This window comes from Nannobrachium achirus (genome assembly GCF_963921795.1).
Source record: "Nannobrachium achirus genome assembly, chromosome: 3".
In the NCBI taxonomy this organism is placed as follows: domain Eukaryota; kingdom Metazoa; phylum Chordata; class Actinopteri; order Myctophiformes; family Myctophidae; genus Nannobrachium; species Nannobrachium achirus.
In genome coordinates this window covers 54,979,990-54,997,809 of record NC_137812.1, presented here as the reverse complement: position 1 = coordinate 54,997,809, position 17,820 = coordinate 54,979,990, and the positions used below count along the sequence as shown (strand labels likewise).

Sequence of the window (17,820 nt, the reverse complement as noted above, 5' to 3'; positions counted from 1 at the left end):
CTTTCAAAGTGATGCGAGGGGTGTGAGAGTATAAAGAAAGTGTAAACTATCTTTAGTTTAGTGTTGAGGGGCCATTTAAGGCATACTATTTCTGTCTAATAAAGTATTCAAACAACTCTTGGTGAAGTTATCTACTGTATTTCCCCAATATGCACACTTTCTCAATTCCTTTCACTCCACCTCTGAATGTGAGGCAGTGAAGTGGGTGCCTGGGTGGAGGAGCCGTGCCCCAATTACAAATAAATATCCATCCTTCTCTCCTCCCCCATCTCCTCTCCCCCTTCTAACCCCCCCCCCCCCCCCACACACACACACACATACATACACACACACAACCAACTCCTCCTGCCCGCTGCCCCACCCTTCTCACCACTTCGCCCTGAAGCGCCCTACCCTGTCCTTCTATACTCCACCTCTCCCTCATCCACCCACCCCTCCACCTGCCTCTTGAACAGCTCCACAACACTCTGGAAACCACCCCTCCTCCCTTGTGGGCCTCTCTACCTCTGTAAGCATCACACCAGCCTACTGTATCTCTCCTCCCATCATCTCCTTCATCCTCCCCTCTCCTCCCCTCGCCTCTCCCCACCACCACCACCACCTACCTTGTTGCATGTATAAAAGGGCAACAGAGGCAGTGTTGTGCACGTCTCCAGGACAGAAGGGCCAGAACCAGAGCTCCTTCCTCCCTCTCTCTCTCTGTGTCTCACACCCTGCAGCAGCAGCAAAAGCCTCAACAATGTCTATGTCCTACATGCACAGCTCCGGCGGCGGTAGCTCCATTCGGCTGGGCAGCAGCATGAGTGGCGGCTCTCGCATGTCCATGGGTGGCGGCGGAGGCGGAGGCCGCATCACGGCCGGCCGTGCCAGTAGTGTGTACGGGGGTTCAGGAGGCTACGGGACACGCATCTCCACCTCCTCCTCCAGCAGCTCTGCAGGAGGTGGACGCTTTGGCTTGGGCGGGGGTATGGGTATGGGTGGAGGTGGAGGCGGAGGTGGTGGCTTTGGTGGCTTCGGTATGGCTGACGGGGGCGTGGACCTCCACGTTGGTGCCAACGAGAAGGCCACCATGCAGAACCTCAACCACCGCCTGGAGTCCTACCTGGACAAGGTGCGCACCCTGGAGAAGGCCAACGGAGAGCTGGAGCTGAAGATCAGGCAGTTCCTGGAGAGTAAGACTGGACCCAGTGCCCGCGACAACTCAGCCTTCCAAGTAACCATCGAAGACTTGCAGGGAAAGGTATGACATCACACAATCTAAATCATAACACCTGAACTGGGTGTGACTGATATGGTATCATTTGCTTTGCAAAGTCTTGGCAAGTATTCTATGGCAGAATGCAATTTGACCATTTATTATGTGCCAATGATTACTTCAAAGCATGCAGGGTCTTCTGTCAATTTATCCTGCATTCATTAATGCTAAATGTGAATACTCCATTGTGAACTGCATATTTTATATACTGTATTACTGTATACCGGTATGTGACCTTTACATGTGATGACTCACACTGTAGCTCTTTTAAATAGTATGCAGAACAACTTACTGCACTAAGAGTGTGCGTTATGCATAATGTAAATATGTTGCATTGCACTCTAGGCAACCTGTGAGTGATTGTGAAAGGTGCTATATGAGTGTGAAGTATAGCTGGCACTGTGGTCAGTAATGACTGTCACTTTACAGTGTGAAACAATTACTGTATAATTTAGTATATCTCATTAGGGAAGGGTTCTGCCTGCTTTCTTAAACAAGTACACCATTTTTCCATTTCTTCATCAGATTCAGGATGCCACCACCGGCAATGCAGGCATTTATCTGGCCATCGATAACGCTAAACTGGCTGCAGACGACTTCAGATCCAAGTAAGCATCTGAATCCTCCTGGAGGGATGAGCACTGAACAGGCCTTGGTGTGTTGGAGGTTTTGCACTGATTGTTTAGCTGCAGGTTCCTGACTAGTTTCTCTTCCCAGGTATGAGAATGAGCTGGCCATGCGCCAGTCAGTGGAGGCAGACATCGCTGGGCTGAAGAGGCTGCTGGACGAGCTGACCCTTGCCAGGTCAGACCTGGAGATGCAGATCGAGGGCCTGAGGGAGGAGCTCATCTTCCTCAAGAAGAACCATGAGGAGGTGGGTGCAGAAAACAGAACCCAAGCCAAATTAGTGTCACTGTAGGGTCTCAGTGGTTGCTTCATTACAGTGTTAGAGAATGTCATGGGAATAGAAGTCTTTCTCTGCTGTTCTTTTAATGAGCTTGAAATGTCCAAACTGTATGTTATACAACACCAACATATCCCATAACTGACCAAACACTGTTCTGTTTTTTCAATAGGAGCTGTTAGCTCTGAGGGCTCAGATGAGTGGTCAGGTCAACGTTGAGGTGGATGCTTCTCCACAACAAGATCTGGCCTTGGTCATGGCTGAGATCAGGGAACAGTATGAGAATGCGGCCATCAAGAACCAGAAACAGCTGGAGCAATGGCACCAGTCCAAGGTACAGGGGAAACTAGGGGAAGATCCTATCATGAGGATGGTCAAGGGTGGCCAAAGATTTGCAATGTGCATAATCCAGAGGATACACATGCAGTTATGCTGTTAGGCCACGGCCTGGTTATACTGAAATTCACCCATGTTTTCTTCACAGGTAGAAGAAATCGGCAAGGAGGTGGCTGTCAGCACAGAGGTCCTCCAGTCCTCCAAGTCAGAAGTGTCTGAAATCCGTCGCACACTACAAGGCCTGGAGATTGAACTGCAGTCACAGCTCAGCATGGTTAGACTCAGACAATTCATATTGAATGACAATGGGATAGCTGCACTGGCACTAATACAAGGAAGTGAAACAATGTCAAAAAGAGAAAAAGTTAGCTCTCTCCTATCTCTTAACTCTCCTCTTGTTTTACTCTGCACCACCAGAAAGCGTCCATGGAGGGCACACTGGCAGACACTGAAGGCCGCTACGGCATGCAGCTCCAAGGGCTCCAGAATCAGGTAACCAGCATGGAGGGACAGCTAGTGCAGCTCCGCAACGACATGGAACGCCAGGGACAAGATTACAGACAGCTGCTGGACATCAAGACCAGGCTGGAGATGGAGATCGCAGAGTACAGGAGACTGCTGGATGGAGAGGGCAGGTATGGAAGGAGTGGTGGAGAGCCGATAGAGGGATGTAAAGGGCAAAGGGAGAGAGGGAGGAGGAAAGGAAGACAAAATCGAGAGGGATGAATGGAAGGTGGGATAGGAAGGGGTTAAAATGACAGGAAAAAGTCAAATCTAATTAATTCTTCACCACATGACAGTGTTGCATGCCGAGTGATTTAAGGCAGGGACCCCCTGGCTGAGAGACAGATGAAACAGAGAACTGTCATCAGTCGATGTTGGATTCGTGTCAATGTGTTTTTACAGACATTTAATCACTTAAATTGTCAATACTTTGTATCACTCGGGACCTGGTCTGCTCTTTTTTTACCAAAAAAATAATAGCCGATCTACAAGCTCAGATCTGCTATTTTAGGCCAAAGTTCACTGTCATCTGATGAAGCAGAAACAGGCTTAACTGTAAAGTCTGAGACCTGAAACTTTAAACAACAATTCAGAATGTCACAACATCTCAGTTATGATTAAAAAGCAGTGTTTTGACAACTTTGTGACGTTCTTTGAGTTTAATCACCCTGTCATAGGTTAGGTACAAATTTGACACTATCCCCCGCCCCCCCCTATTTCACTACAGCGGTAGCTACAACGGTGGTATCTCCAGTTCCAGCTCCAGCACCACCAGAACCCAGAAGGTGGTCATCGTCACCCAGGAAGTGGAGGACGGCAAGGTATTGTCCTCTTCCAGCACCACCACCAGCTCCACAGACTGAGCTGTGGCACGCGGCACAGGGAGCATGAACCCCCCCCACCCCACCCCAGAGAGGCCAGGAGACCAAGTGCAATGACATCTGCACCCCACACTGTGAACACACATGCACCCATGTGAAAGCAATAAAGTGTCAGCAGTTTTAATGACATCACCCATCTTGTCCCCATCTTTGTCTTTGTCCATGATGACTCACATCGCATACCACAGCGACATACACACGCACACACACACACACACAATCTAAAGGTTTATGATGAAGTTTAAAGTTCATGATATGATCTGTTTCAAGTTAATGTAATCAGAAAATGATGCAGTAAATAATGGTGGGCGGGGGGACTGGGTTGGGGTTGGGGGACGGGGTAGATATAAGTCACATGAGCTACAAGAACCTCAGCGTTATTTAGACTTGGGATCAAGACTGATATACAGTATATATATACACAGTATATATATATACACAGTATATATATATACACAGTATATATATATATATAGGCCTATATATATATATATATAATATATATATACGCTCCGTTCTGCAGGTATACAGTATATATATATACAGTATATATATATACAGTATATATATATATATATATATATATATATATATATATATACACGCTCCGTTCTGCAGATATACAGTATAGTCCACTGAACGCAGCGAATCAGTCTGGATTCAGGCTGATTTAGAATGTGTAGCTCAGGTTCTGTCCTGCCTCAGTACAGCAGGTTGGTCAGTGATGCTCTGCCTCTGGGTTTACATGAGTAGCACTTTATTTTACATTATACATTAGTCCAGCAGAGTAGCCTGACATGTTGGGCGAATCTGACCATATTAAACTCACAATAACCATACTGTTAGAAACCAGTGCAGTGGAAGGTGGAGGAGGAAAATTCCATTATCAAAGTTTGGAAAAAGTGTTTATTTTACCATTTGCTCTGCATTAATTTCAGCAAACCTTCCACAGATTAATCCTGTGGTTCATGTGAATGGAGCTGATTTGATTTGCTCTGCTTGAGTAGGCTCAATCTCACATAAACATAATGGCATCAGTCCAACAAAGGGGTTTCATGAAGCCAAAGGTGTCACAGTGATTTGTATCACTGAATTATTCTCTCACATTCATTTACAGTAACTTGTTTCATAACAGCCAGGGGTTAACATAAATCAAATTGCCAGCCACATTATTATTTTACTGCCTATAATTTAGACAGAGGACTCACATGTCCATGGCACGAACACTTCAGATATGTCTAGACTCTAGACAAACTAGCTAAAGTACTTAAAGGGATAGTTTATCCCATTTATTTTTTTACAATCGATTACTCTCCCCATGGAGACTTAGTTTTTGTTGGATTCCTAAGAAAATAATTTGAGGAGACTCTCCATAGGGAACAAAAGCAGGCTCTTTGTGTCTACATATGGAACCACTAGTCATCAAATTATTAGGCTTAGGAATGCAACAAAAACAAAAAGATATCCATGAAATCAAGTCTCAATAGAAAAAAAGAAAATATATTTTGGGTGAACTATCCCTTTAAGTGACTTAATTCCATATTAATGGTACATCTTCAAAACAGAAGAAGACAGTGTAATGTATGTGTCAAACTAGAAAAGTGTACTTCTGGAGAGCCTACCCAGGGCCCGAAAACTTTGATCACATCAAGATGTTTGAGTTACATTTTTCACATAACCGCAGAGATAATGTGTTCCAGTTTGTGTGAGTTTTGGCCAAAGTCTATATAATAGTAGCAAAAAGTGTGTTTTGAAGAAAAAGCTACAGTAAATGGCACATCCTGGGCCTAGAGTATATGGAGAGTGAGAATCTAGGGGAGAACTAGGTTCAAGACTCATTGCCCAAACATTAAGTGGGCTATTGTAGCGCCACCATGAGGCTGATGTTGCCTACTGTGGCCTTGTGAGTGTGCATGCAAAGTTTCACAAGTTCACAATCGATGGCTGTGTTGAGCGTGTATCAAAACAGCATCCCAGTATCAGCAGTGGAAGCTTGTGATTGGCTGAACCGGAGGTAGAGAGCGCTCCATTGTGTTCCCCTGGACCGCGCGGAGGTGACGAAATTCGGGGGGCTGAAGATTTACTATTCTGTCCATAGTAACCCTACATTTACAGTAGTTTAGGCATTTTAAGGTTGTGGGCAGAACAATTTGTCCTTGTTTGTTATTTGACTATTTTTACTTTAATTATAATTAAAGACACTTCATGGTGAATTAGTGATTATAATAAATAGCCTATGTCATGATACTTTAGATCAGATTGTGTTTATAATATAACGCTGGCGTGCCTCCGTCATCTCCACCGAAAACAAGCGCTCCCCCCTTGTTCCATTGTCGAAACCGGGATGCTGTTTTGATTCACGCCTGTGGCGATTTGTGACATTTTATGCAAAACAGTTAGACCTATGTCTTCTTGACTACAGAGATAAGGTGTACCGAATTTATAGAGGAAAATATTTAGGAACTAGACAAATAAATACACACCGTACATGTGTTTATTGTCTCCGCCAGGCTAAAGGCGTGGCAGTGACCTCCGGTCATGCACCCTCCCTGGGCAACATACTGTATGCTCTGAATTTTTCAGATCCACCTGTTATAGCGCCACCAGGAGGCTGATTTCTGCTAAACACATTTTTTGATATCGACAAGCACCACCCACCCCAGCCACAATCTGTTTAATCCAGTACAACGACCGTGGCCAGGCAGGCAAGGAGGTCTATCGCAGTATCAAAGGCAACACCACCACGTTCATGAACAGATTCTACCATCAGACTGCTGAGCATAGTACAGCAGCTAATGGAAAATGTCATAAGAATCGTTCACTTTGTGATACAAATACAAGCATGACATTTGGCATAATTACTCTGTAAGGGCCACCCACTCTTATGGAAAAAGGCGCTGGCCACTCAAAAATCCAAGATGGCGACATTTTTTTCAAGCCACCACCTTAGTGGAGCAGGTTGTGATACAAGGATGAAATTTGGCACAAATGTAAGGTCCACTTGTGTGAAAAAGGGCGCTGGCCACTAAAACATTTGTTATGTGTCGCAAGTAAATATCTCTTTTTTCAGTGAGCATGCACATCAGCTATTTTCACATTTCTCTTTTGGATCTCAAACTAAAAGGTTTGGGAACCACTGAGCATACCGGTAATTCGAAAAGGGAGCGTTTCGCTGTTACTACGTGTCATCCGTTCGACACCCAACTCTAACCCTTACCCTAACCCTAACCTCCGTGGGGTGAGTCGCTAACCCTCCCGACGCTCCTTTGTCGAAATGAAGGTCGTTCGAAAGAGCGAGATTTCCCCATTCGAAAACTGCTGCACCCCATGACTGACACAGCCCTGGGTAGGCAACCAGGCCTGGCAGGGCACACTTTAATTTGAACACTATTATTGAACACTTCCATCTGTAAGATGGTACCATACTACACTTCATAAAAGTTTGGAGAGAGAGCAAGAAAAAAGTCTGGAAATGCGTTTTTGTCAGACTTTTTAACAGCAGTTATATACTTTTACTTTAGATTTTTACACCAGTGGTATTCTTCGTGAGGCCATGAGCTATCTCTATGCATCGGTCTACTTTTTGTAGACCGATATACTGTTATGATTGTCTCTTGTTATAGCTGAAGTTTTTTTTTATGTTTTAGGGGTGTTCTTTTTGTATGTATAGTGTTTTTTTTGTTTTTGTTTTTTAATGGACCTCTGAGTCTACACAAATAATGTTGATTAATTGATAGATCTACTGTTAATCAAGTGTGGCTTTCAGGTAGTTTTTCCACCACTGCCTGTCAGTCCATTATAGAACAGGTTCATAAAGGAGTTAACATCACACAGTATGGTCTGATTCATTTTCATCATCTTTATTGACCCAGTGAGCCATAGTCAGCTATTAGACATCTGTCTAAAACTGGATTATAACTGGTCCAAAAGTGGAAGTTTTTTAGACAGCTATGCTCTGCCTAGACGTTGAAACAATGTTATTTAAACAGCTATATAGACAGTCTATATCTAGACACTTAAAAAACAGCTAATCAACATCTCGTCACTGTCGGGCAGAAACCTCGTATCTCCAAGTTTAAAATGTGTACGTTCTTTCCCAAAGTAAAGCCCTGCTTCATCATACAAGGCCGTCGCACAAAAGTAGTGAAAACAGCAGATCTACAAGCACACAACGCCTCGCGGTGCGAGGCGTTGTGTGCTTGTAGATCGCCTGTTTTCACTAGTCTAAATCATTTTCTAAATGGTAAATACAAAACGAACGGTATTTGGACATACAAGGTTTTTACCCGACAACGACGATCTAATCTAAGCCTAGCCGTCTAAAGAACTTTCACTTTTAGACAAGTTAAACCCAGTATTAGCCTTTAGATAAATGCTCAGTGGGGATTATTGATGATGTCATGGATTTAGTCTGAGACCTCATCCACATCCACGTCCACTGTCTGGCTGCTCTCCACCACCCTTCCATCCACAACCGTCTGTACCACGGTGATCGTCTTGGTAACCACTACAAAACAACACATAAAAACAACAAATGAGCATTTCAGGAATATAAATATAAACCTGACTAATGTACTAATGTTAGAACGTTCTTGGGGAATATTCAGAGGTAAAAATGTGGCTTACCTTGCTTTGTGCTGTTGATGAGGGGGAAAAGAAGCAAAACATGAAGTTAGTATTCATTAATTCGTTTTTTCATTTCACTTTCACATTTTAACAAGATAATTAGAACTCAGAGACTAGTTGTTTGCTATTTGTTATGTCCATGAATTGAATTCCAAGGACTTTCGACGTAAAAAATACCGTTAAAGGATTTATTTGGGATGCTCCTTTTAGGCAGGGTGTTTAACTGTACTTGTACTGTACAACATTTTTTATTGTATCGACTATACTTGTACTGTTCTCCATTGTTGTCTAATAAAATAACCAATCAATCCTATCGCTTGAACTGAGATGTACTCCCTCACTTTAGCAACTCATTGTTCTTTTTCTTTCTCATATCACTCTCACTCTCTCTCACTTTCTCTTTCTATCTCTCTGCTCTGACCTCTAAGCTCCACCCCTGCCCTGCTGCCTCCTCACCTTTCATCTTCTCCGTCCAGCAGCCTCCTGTACTCTGCAATCTCCCTCTCCAGCCGTGTCTTGAGGTCCAGCAACATGTCGTACTCCTGCTTGGTGGTGGCGATGTTGGCGTGGAGCTGTGACATCTGCGCCTCCATGCTGGTCACCATGGCCTGGAGCCCTGCCAGCTGGTTGGCATAGCGGGACTGCGTCTCCATCAGCGTCTCTTCCAGTGATGCTTTCTGTTGGCGGAGGGGGGGTGATGGAGGATCACTTAATGAAAGTCAACTAAAACTATCGATCGATCAATCAATCAATCGATTTTGTCAAATCACAATGTGACTAATAGTTCACAAACTGAACTAAACCACAATTAATCTTTATTGTCTATTATTATCTAATAGCCTAGTATTATAATTGTTTAGAACAAGGGTCTTCAACAGGGGGTCCGGGACCCCTAAAGGGGGTCCTCAGAGTTACTACAGGGGGACCTCCAAATCTTTGTGTGATAGAAACTTTTTTCTCCTTTTTTATATTAACCACTTGAATCCTATAGCGTCCATATTTGAGAACTGTAGCCACAAATAGCAGATCTACAAGCTCACAACGCCTCGCGCTGCGAGGCATTGTGGCTATTTTCGGCAAAAACGTTTGGTGTAGAGGGGGGAAAGAGCAGACTAAGTACAAAGTGAAAGTTGTGGGGGTCCTTGCTTCATCTTTTTCTCAACTAAGGGGTCCTTGGCCTGAACACGTTGAAGACCCTTTAGAAGTTAGTAGTCCTAGTAGTGGTATGAAGTAAATTAAATAAAAATGAATAAATTATGATCTACACAATACTGGTACCAGTAATGTTAGTGATGCAACAAGCAGTATAGTTGTAGTAGGGAGAGTATAGTGTTTTCCTCTTCATGGACATACCATGCTTAGGTGTGACTGCAGTTCAATCTGAAGCCTCTGGAGGGTGCTCTTCAACTCCTTCATCTCTGTACGAGTCTCAACCAGAGTGGTAGAGGTGACAGTCACGTCCTTCTCCACGGCTGCGATCTGAAAATGCAATGAAACAACACCCACAATATTACAAATTGAATCCGGCAAGAGTTGCATCACAGAGTTCAGTAGAAATATATTTCAACATTTACAAAAATTGTATTATTTTAGATCTCTCTAAAACATAATAGGCCTGTAATACCTTGGTCTGATACCAGGACTCCAGTTCCCTGCGGTTCTTGGCGATGGCTCCTTCGTAGTGCTCTCTGATCTCAGACATGGTCTGGTTCAGGTCCATGGAGGGAGAGGCGTCCACCTCCACGTTCACCTGGCCTTGCATCTGACTCCTCATCATGATCAGCTCCTGCAAGGGGCAAAGGGCAAAAACCCTCGATTAAACTGTTGCTTATTGAAAGTACCACCACTGCAAAAAAACGCAATACAAGTTGCTGTGTATGCGTGCGTGTGTGCGCGCGCGTGCGTGTGTGACACCCGTGTGCCACCCAAGGGCAGCTATGAGCTAATGGGAAAAAAGAATAATATGTGGAAGTGTGGAGGGGGGGAAGAGAGACAATGTTGTTTTTATAAAAACAGTCTCCATAATTGAATCCCCAGAGTGATATGAGCAGAGTTCAGCCAGAGGTTGTTTGTCAGAAGTTTCTGCAATATTAAACCATGACAAATCCTGACTTCCTGATCTGAAGGACATTGTTGCTCCTGCCCATTGTGCTCCATACAAGGTAAAACCTTATGTGTTCCCTTAAGTCTAGTTAATCTAATTCATTTTGCTGTGTACTGGTTTCTTGTAAAGGTGGTGATTTAGGTCACCCTTGACAAAAGTGGCAGGCCAAATGTCAAAAGTCTATGTGTAAAAGGTAAGCACCCACACAAAGAGAGCACATCAGTGAAGCCTGACAAATGGGGACATAGCTGTCATCCAATGAATACCTGCTCTATAGTTTTTTAGGAAGATGGATGGTGTTTACCACGGAGCTATGGATCAAAGACTAATCCTAGTACAGCATGCTGATGTGTAGACACACTACATACTTTCACCATGCCACATAGAAAACATGGGTGTGGTCCTGGGGGTCTGTATGTCGGGGTTGTCAGCAGAGAGGTGCACGGGCATGTATGTTGAATGCATACAAAGAGTTGAGGCATTACATTTTGTATAACACAGTTGGTTCTATTGTGAAAATAGCAGATCGCGTTGCGAGGTGTTGTGTGCGTGCATGTAGATCGGCTATTTTCACAATTTCTGCCTCTAATATTTGTCAATTTTACCAATATTTAACTTGTCATTATAGAGGTATTAAAAAGTCCTTAAATTGTCACATTAGAAATGTTCAGATACAAACTTTATGTTGTTTTGTTTACTGTTGAGAGAGAAAACAATGTTGCACATTAAGTTAATCCTCTGGGGACCCCCCCAAAATAATTTGGGGACCCCCCCTGGGTCCCCCTTGACCCCCCTGGTCCCGACCAATACACTTGTGCATACCTCTTGATGGTTCTTCTTGAGCATAATAAGCTCGTCCTTCAGGCCCTCATACTGGTTCTCCAAGTCCATGCGGGCCAGGTTCATGTCATCCAGCACCTTCCTCAGCCCGTTGATGTCTGCCTCCACAGCCATCCTCATGGCCATCTCATTCTCATACCTGGGGAACACATTTATATGGCATTTGTCAGAGACGTGACACATTTCATTGGCTTTTTCATGACACCTCCAGAAGAAGGGTTGAGTGGGCAAATGATTTCACACCGATGCAGATGTGAAGTTCCACACAAGCGGCACATTGGGGTAAAGAGGCACTCGCGTACTGTAGACACCAATGGGCCTCTGTATCTTTAGTACACACAAACACGCACGCACGCACACCTCAAACGCATACAAAATACACAGAGTCACTCACTTCATCTTGAAGTCATCAGCTGCCAGTTTGGCGTTGTCGATGTCCAGGACGGTTTTGGCATTGATCCTAGAGGCCACACGGATCTGAGGAGAGAAGGAAGGCAAAGGATGAAGAATGTTTCAGTCATTATTGGTCAAGAAGATATTCAGACCTCTGACTGTGTATGTACCACAAGTATCCTGATTCCTGTCCTTTCTGTGTCTGGTCTACTAATAATGCTAGAATAGGAGAGGATAAAAAACAGGGTAGACTGACAAAATGTAATTAATTTCCTCTACTCTACCCCAGTCAGTGGTACACAGTGTCTCAGCCACTGATGTCTACAGGATGAGTTTTCAAATATTTGATCATGCACAGATGGAATGCAGACTAGCCTAGTATGACAACTATGAGACAGGAACATATGAGGTCAGGGTGACAGATTTATTAAGTACTGACTGAATACTTGGAGCAGCTGCAGAATTAGAGTGACAAAAACAAAAACACAATTTTGAATTGAACTCAATGGCGTCTCCATGGCGTGAGTAATCAATAGAGAAAAAGTAATTTTGGGGGTGAACTACCGGTACTCCTTTAACAAATAAGAAAGTGTGCAAAGTGCCCCTTTGGCCATTTGGTTTTGGGGCGTAGAAACCTTTTTTAAACATTGGTTCATTAAGGAGAAACAGGAACAGGATAAAGAAGAATAACTGGTCTCTTCTCTTCCCACACCTCCTCTAGAAACAAACTGGTTAAACTACTGAGACTGCAAACTACTCCAGTGGAGGAGGATGTCTGAGCACTACATAGTCAATGAAAGCTGGTCAACTTTAAGCACCTTAAAAATACAAAATAAACAATTTGTGCCCGTTTGTTACCACACACGCACGCACGCACGCACGCACGCACGCACGCACGCACGCACGCACACACACACACACACACACACACACACACACACACACACACACACACACACACACACACACACACACACACACACGCACACGCACGCACACACACCTTGTCCTTGAGGTCCTCGATGGTGACGAAGTAGGCTGAGTAGTCGTGGCTGATGACGGTCTTATTCTGGTACCACTCTCTGATCTGCTTGTCCAGCTTCTCGTTCTCCTTCTCCAGGGTGCGCACCTTCTCCAGGTAGATGGCCAGGCGGTCGTTCAGGTTGTGCAGGGTGGCCTTCTCGTTGGCGCCCACGTGGAGGTCCAGGCCGTCGGCCAGGTTGAAGCCTCCGCTGGAGTAGGAGCCGGAGGTCTGTTGGCTGAACATAGAGGGCGCCTGGGCCGAGGAGATGCGGGTCCCACGTCCCCCCGCTCCCCCGTACACGCTGAGGGTACGCTGGCCGTAGGAGCCATAGGATCTGGAGCTGAAAGACATGGCTGAGAGGATCTTGGCGGGATCGAGAAGAGCAGGTAGCCTGTTGGATGAGCAGTGGACAGCATCATGCACCAGCCACCCAGGTTATATACCTTGTACGCACACACAAAAAAAGTGGGCTGGGCTGGGGTGGAGGGGCGGAAGAGGGTGGTGTGCCGTTGATGGCAGATAGCGGAAGAATGTGGCTTCTGTCTGTCACACACACACACACACACACACACACACACACACACACACACACACACACACAGAGACACCCGTGCACACACACACACACACACACACACACACACACACACACACACACACACACACACACACACACACACACACACACACACACACACACACACACACACACCTTCAGAATGTAGATGCGGTGAGGTGTGGTAGGTGGACGGGGAGGGGGGGGGGTTACTTACAGGTGCAACCTGTGTTTCAACATTTCTCTGGTTCTGAAGGAACGCCGGACATTTCCAGAATAACCCCCTCCTCCCTCTTCATTGTGTTAATTGGAGGCTTTGAGGCCGGCTGGAAATGTGTGCAGACTGCAGAAGTACACGGACACACACACACACACACACACACACACACACACACACACACACACACACACACACACACACACACACACACACACACACACACACACACACACACACACACACACACACACATGAACCCCTTGCTCTCTCCAGCCTTCACACCTTAAACAACTAATTAAGAGCAGCGGGTCTGTAAAACATTCACTCGCACTAATTGCTCACACCCCTGACAGAAATGGCACAGGCCCCAGTGAAACTTACAGTTAAGGGAAAGCTATTTCTAAAGATAGCCCAGGTTATTAGTTAAACCACTGGTTCCCAAACACTGGGTCAGGAACCATTTGTGGGTCGCAAACTAATTTTTATGGGTTACGACGAATACAAAAAATAAGAAATTCTATCAATTAAAACAAATATATAATTAAGAAGTAGTGAAAATAGACAATCTACAAGCTCGCAACACTGCGCGAAGCGCCGCGTTATGAGCTTGTAGTCGAAGATCTGCTGTTTTCACTAGTTGGGGTCCCAGGCCTGAAAAGTTTGGGAACCACTGCACAATCACATTTACATTTCCTTACATAAAACTGTGGCCTAATATTCTCTAAATTGTCTTCTTACAAATTACATTATTTGCATGTTTTACTCTAGAGTCTACATAAGTTGTTTCAAGCAGGAGGCCTTTTAGAGCAGTGACAAACAGACAAAAAGATTCAAGATACCTCATACCGGAGGTAGAACTAAACACAACATTGTTTTTCCCTCATCTCTAAGGCTTCCCATACATGAAATGGATTCTTGTATGAAAATATTTTACTGCTAAAGTGGTGATTGATATATTATTATTGTTACACTCCCCAAACTAAAAATAAAGCCTGGCTGCCTGGGGGTTGAGCCATATAAACTCACGTAGTCACTCTCTCTGAGAGCTACAGTACAAAATTTGGCAAACTTGAAGCCAGGACATTTTTTTTTAACATTTTACCAGAATGGAGTATACGGTTCCATCAAAAAAGTTGTAAAAGTTCATTTTCTTAATATATATTTAATCAAAAATCCATATCTCACAAGACCACGCAAAAGAAGGATTTATAATTGAAAGTAATACAAAATAATAAAAGAACTCTAAACTACCTAAAAGGTTATGCATACCATACTTTTGAACAGTCATCGATGGGGCGTGGCATGAAGATGTTCACTCTGTGGTACTGCTGAGGTGTTGATTGAGGCCATCATCTGTGTGGTTGGGTCTGGCGTCCCTCATCTTCGTCTAGACAATGCAACACAGATTATCCATGGGGTTAAGGTCAGGCCAGTTGGCTGGTCAGTTAAGCCCAGTAATACCTCCTGGGCACTAATTTAACATTCTGCTATTTCGACAATATGTTAGTAAAACCAATCTGAAGCGTACAGGTTAAGTGACGCGTATGCATTATGTTATGTAATATGATAATAATAAATAGAAAAAAATGAAAAAAAAAAAAACGTTGGAGGGCAGTGATATCCACTTGGAATAGGATCTCAAAAATCAAAAAATAATGTAACATAAAGATACCAAAAGGAGAGAGAAGAAATGGTGGATGAGGTACAATGTGCGGTATCCTCCTTGTCAAGCTCGACGTTGGTCATTTGGACCTATACATGGAGAAATGGAACAAACCTGTTTGGCCTAAACATGGAGATGTGGTACAGAATGACTCATATATGGGCATAAAAAGTATGTCATGTGACATCACTTCCTGTACAGACAGTCAGACAGACAGACAGCCATTGACTCCGGCCTAACAATGGCTACTGTCTATGACGGTAGTCCCATATGACATGATGGACTGGACTATCTCCATATATAGTGTTCTCCACATCTCCATGTTTAGGCCCTATCGCTCACACCCTAGGTGGGGTTGGCGATAGGGCCTTTCTTTTTGTGTGACTCTTGGATAAAATATGTGTAGGAGTAGTAGCAAAACGTGTGTTTTGAAGAAAATGTAATCTAGCATAAGTGAACTACCTTGTATTGTTCTACATTTGCATGCTTGCCACTTTCTCTCGTTCTATGATAAAGATTGACTCTAGGGTAGGTAGATACTTTATTCATCCCTGGGGGGAAATTAAGGTGTGACAGCAGCTCTCATAAAACATTATAATAAAAAACATCTCAAATAGGCATCTAAGCATAGTCAACCTACTATATTAATTCGTTATGATACAGAGGGGAAAATAACTCTTATAATAGTTAAAAACTAATATTAACAGATTTAAATGATCAACCGTGCCGTCTCTCCATGTTTCTTACTGTCTGTCTGAATAACTAAACAAAATATACGAATATAAGAATAAGTGAAAGAGCGGATTACTCATTCATTGTTATTGTTAGGCAAAGTGTCAGAAACTATTTAAATGAATGAATGATATATATCGTCGTTGTCGGGTGAAAACCTTGTATGTCCAAAACCGTTCGTTTTGCATTTATCATTTTTAAAATGATTTAAATAGTGAAAACAGCCGATCTACAAGCACACAACGCCTCGCACCGCTTTGTGCGAAGGCCTTGTATGATGAAGCAGGGCTTTACTTGGTGAAAAAACGTACAAACTTGAAACTTGGAGATATGAGGTTTCTGCCCGACAGTGACGATATTATATATATATATATATATATATATATATATATATAAATAATTAGTGAGAATCCCATTACATCAATTGACAGCAGGTGCGTGTTCTCTTTAAATGTAATGTTCCATGTCGGGTAATATAAGTGACAGGTTGTAGTGTTGTTTATCAGACAGCCATCTCGATCCCTTAAACTATGTTGTCTGACAGGGTCCTGGCCATTCATCCTTTCACCATCATCTCCTCAACGCTGTCAGCTGTTATACTGATAAGCAGGGTGAGGTCTGACTCAACTGAAAGATTACATTTGAGAGAATGTTGTAGGGTGAGAGTACCGTGAGATTGTTCATTGTTGGCATTTTTCTAAGTAACTTAGAATGCAGGGACGTGCTGGCCATTGGGGGGGACAAAGCGGGACAACTCCCGAACGGCCGGTTCATTCCCGGCCGGTCCAGGCCGGCCATTAGGAAAAAGATAAAAATAAAATGTCGGCCTTCGTTCCATTTTGGGGGCTGTGCGGCCAACAAAGTAAATCGTCACTGTCGGGCAGAAACCTCGTATCTCCAAGTTTCAAATGTATACATTTTTATTCTTTCGTGAATTAAAACAAACTTTAAGAAAAAGATTTAAAAAACTTGCAGAAACCTCTGACAGACCAAGTATAACCTGTGATTCAACATTTCAGTGGTTCTGGAGGAAAGTGAATTCCAAGGCCTAGACTATCCCTCCTTTATCTTCAGTACAAATCGGAAGCTTTATTTTTCAGTGATATGGCAGTGTGTCTGGAGAAACGATTGTGGGTGACATGGAAAATGAAAGCACTAACATAAAGTACACATCAAGGGTTACACACCAGGGGCCCGATGAATAAACTATACAAAAATGGCCTTTATTTGGGGTGTAAAATCGATGAGAATGGAATCATGTGGATCTGGGGATGCTCATGGGAACGGCATGGCTCCCATGTGGATCTTGGACTTCCATGTGGCGGCTGGCCACAAGGAAGTCCACCTGTCATCTATGAGGTATCTATATATCTATATATGACATATCACCTCAGTCATCTATGAGGTATCTATATATCTATATATGACATATCACCTCAGTCATCTATGAGGTATCTATATATGACATATCACCTCAGTCATCTATGAGGTATCTATATATCTATATATGACATATGATATCACCTCAGTCATCTATGAGGTATCTATATATCTATATATGACATATCACCTCTGTCATCTATGAGGTATCTATATATCTATATATGAAATATCACCTCAGTCATCTATGAGGTATCTATATATCTATATATGACATATCACCTCAGTCATCTATGAGGTATCTATATATCTATATATGAAATATCACCTCAGTCATCTATGAGGTATCTATATATCTATATATGACATATCACCTCTGTCATCTACGAGGTATCTATATAT

The 17,820-nt window shown here is 43.5% G+C and overlaps 2 protein-coding genes across 2 annotated transcripts in view; one reads left to right on the top strand and one right to left on the bottom strand.

Moving 5' to 3' along the window:
* The window catches only part of LOC308282324 (keratin, type I cytoskeletal 50 kDa-like), a gene marked incomplete at both ends in the record, with an annotated part of 25,427 nt that extends 21,565 nt beyond the window's left edge, over window positions 1-3,862 (top strand). The window contains 7 exons of the mRNA XM_080722669.1: window positions 720-1,240; window positions 1,781-1,863; window positions 1,973-2,129; window positions 2,332-2,493; window positions 2,644-2,769; window positions 2,913-3,130; window positions 3,760-3,862. Coding sequence (XP_080578795.1) covers window positions 720-1,240; window positions 1,781-1,863; window positions 1,973-2,129; window positions 2,332-2,493; window positions 2,644-2,769; window positions 2,913-3,130; window positions 3,760-3,862 — 1,370 coding nt within the window. The remainder of the gene's footprint in view (window positions 1-719; window positions 1,241-1,780; window positions 1,864-1,972; window positions 2,130-2,331; window positions 2,494-2,643; window positions 2,770-2,912; window positions 3,131-3,759) is intronic.
* A 4,233-nt stretch (window positions 3,863-8,095) lies between these two features.
* Window positions 8,096-13,218, bottom strand: krt98 (keratin 98; the record flags this gene model as incomplete). The annotated part of the gene is made up of 8 exons (XM_080721645.1): window positions 8,096-8,387; window positions 8,507-8,517; window positions 8,963-9,183; window positions 9,860-9,985; window positions 10,131-10,292; window positions 11,433-11,589; window positions 11,845-11,927; window positions 12,847-13,218. The coding sequence occupies 8 exons, from the start codon at window positions 13,216-13,218 to the stop codon at window positions 8,287-8,289; spliced, it is 1,233 nt and encodes a 410-aa protein (XP_080577771.1). The 3' UTR covers window positions 8,096-8,286.
* Between the last annotated feature and the right edge of the window lie 4,602 nt (window positions 13,219-17,820).